This window comes from Rhagoletis zephyria, unplaced genomic scaffold (assembly GCF_001687245.7).
Source record: "Rhagoletis zephyria isolate East Lansing unplaced genomic scaffold, Rhagoletis_zephyria_1.1 Rzeph_scaffold_12362, whole genome shotgun sequence".
Classification (NCBI taxonomy): Eukaryota; Metazoa; Arthropoda; class Insecta; order Diptera; family Tephritidae; genus Rhagoletis; species Rhagoletis zephyria.
Window position 1 is genome coordinate 12,087 of NW_016169436.1, and position 2,105 is coordinate 14,191.

A 2,105-nucleotide genomic window follows, 5' to 3' on the forward strand; every position below is an offset into this window, starting at 1 on the left:
CCTAGCGAGAAATAATAATAATGAAAATCGCGCCTATATCTGTTAAAAGACTTGCGCCATGGCTAACTCCTGTAAACAACTATCTTTTAGACAACCGTTTTGAGGTGCGCTGCGCTGAAGGGGAATGCGGTCTGTGACTAATAGCGAAATTGGTTTTAACTAAATGTGCACTTACTTAGATGTATGAACATATGTACGTATGTAGATTTGTTTATATTCACCTGCATTTTCAACCGGTTTCTTGTGCATCCAATTGCCGCTGCTACGGGCGATGCTGTGGAAAATTTAATTGAAAAGCCAATGCCTTGCATTTTGCTTTCACTGTCATTCCCACCAATTTCGGGCAAAAGATACACATTAAACACAAAATTGCACACCACGCATACATAGTAAATTTTTAATACAACGATCGCGCCGGCGCCACCTTTTGTCCTCCAATCGTGAACTGCTACATCGTAGACATTGCCATGATTTCGCCAATTCGATGCGAATTTGAAGCTAGCAAGTGCAATAGTTATACGCGAGATCTCAACGCAAACGGATGTGACATAGTCTGCACTCCTTGAGATCACAAAAACACGCCTGAGACATGCAGCTGACATTTCAAGAATTGGATAAAGACATTGCCGTGCGCATCGATGCGCTCTTTCCCAAGAAGGAGTGTTTCATTGAGGTGCTGCCTGGGCATGTGGTGCTGCCGCGTAAATTCATGAACATTGCGGAGTCCATACGGGAATTGCCGATTTACGAAGATGATGTTTGGATGATATCCTATCCGCGCACTGGTTCGACGTGGGCACAGGAGATGGTCTGGTTGCTAGGCAACAAACTGGACTTTGAGGGCGCCAAGCAGATGCAGCAGTTACGCTCGCCATTGATTGAACTGTCGGCGCTTTTTAGCGAGGATCATCATGAATGGGTCTCGTAAGTGGAAACCCAAGCCGTTGCAAGTATTTAGCGTATATGCTGTAATTGTTTTGTTTTTACAAATTCCAAAGAAATTCAATTGGCAACACCGTTAACGTTGTACGAGACATGTCACGTCCACGATTCGGTCGTTCGCATTTAACATGGGATTTGCTGCCGCGAGGTTTCGACAGTGTGAAGCCCAAAGTAAGAAAAGTTTAAAAAATTAAATAATCTACACGTTTTCTCCAGCAAATGCATACCCTTTTTTTCCAGATTATATACACTGCGCGAAATCCTAAGGACCTGTGCGTCTCCTTCTATTACTACTGCAAGTTGGTGCATGGCTTGAAAGGACCTTTCGAAGACTTCCTTGAACTGTTTCTGGATGAGCGTTCGCCGATGGGTTCCTACTGGAACCACGCTTTACCCTTCTGGCAGCGCCGTAATGAGCCAAATATTTTATTTTTGAAATACGAAGACATGAAGCGCGATCTGCCGAAAATCGTGCGCAGTTGTGCGAAGTTTCTCGATGTCGACTATCAAATCAGCGACGAGGACTTGACGCGCATTTGTGAACATTTGAAATTCGATAAAATGCAGGCGAATCCTGCGGTCAATTTGGAGCCTTTGTTAAAGAATGTCGCCGATGAGCAGAACAATAATATCGACCACAATTATGGCGATGGAGAGGCTAAATTCATTCGGAAAGGTCAAATCGGCGATTGGAAAAATTATTTTTCAACAGAGGCTTCGCAGCGTTTCGATGAATGGATCGAGCGAAATTGCGAGGGGAGTGAGCTCGTATTTGAATATCAGTAGTTTAAGTAAATATTTGGATAATAAATAATTTCTTTATATTCAGCGTCTAGTACGTAAAAGTATATGTAGTACGGAGCAAAATTTACAAAATATTAATTTAAAAATTCGGTGGCACCAATGTATGTAGGTAAATAGGGAAGTAAAATTTTAGCAAGTTTTGGCTACTTTTCTGTTAAAAAATGTTTATTATTTTTCATGAAAATATAGAAACATGTGAATCAAAATTTCAAACTTCGACAAATTTTAAGAAATGTTGATCAAAAATTTTAACTTCTTAATCAGATTTTTTTTTGAGTATGGAAGAAAATGCGCCAAAATTGCCAAAAATCAGCGGTAAGTTACTTCAAATTAAATTAAAAAGCTAAAATTTTTTTATT

The 2,105-nt window shown here is 40.4% G+C and overlaps 1 protein-coding gene across 1 annotated transcript; it reads left to right on the top strand.

The window, feature by feature from the left end:
• The first annotated feature begins 533 nt into the window (after positions 1-533).
• On the top strand, positions 534-1,780 carry St2 (Sulfotransferase 2). The gene is made up of 3 exons (XM_017633865.1): positions 534-924; positions 999-1,113; positions 1,183-1,780. Exons 1-3 carry the CDS (start codon positions 590-592, stop codon positions 1,726-1,728), a joined length of 996 nt encoding a protein of 331 aa, XP_017489354.1. The 5' UTR covers positions 534-589; the 3' UTR covers positions 1,729-1,780.
• Positions 1,781-2,105: the final 325 nt, after the last annotated feature.

Bases quoted from the DNA above. Each gene is read 5' to 3' on its own strand.
- St2 (XM_017633865.1), top strand. From the start codon at position 590: ATGCAGCTGACATTTCAAGAATTGGATAAAGACATTGCCGTGCGCATC. The intron at 925-998 runs GTAAGTGGAAAC...CAAATTCCAAAG, and splicing joins GATCATCATGAATGGGTCTC to AAATTCAATTGGCAACACCG. The intron at 1,114-1,182 runs GTAAGAAAAGTT...CTTTTTTTCCAG, and splicing joins TCGACAGTGTGAAGCCCAAA to ATTATATACACTGCGCGAAA.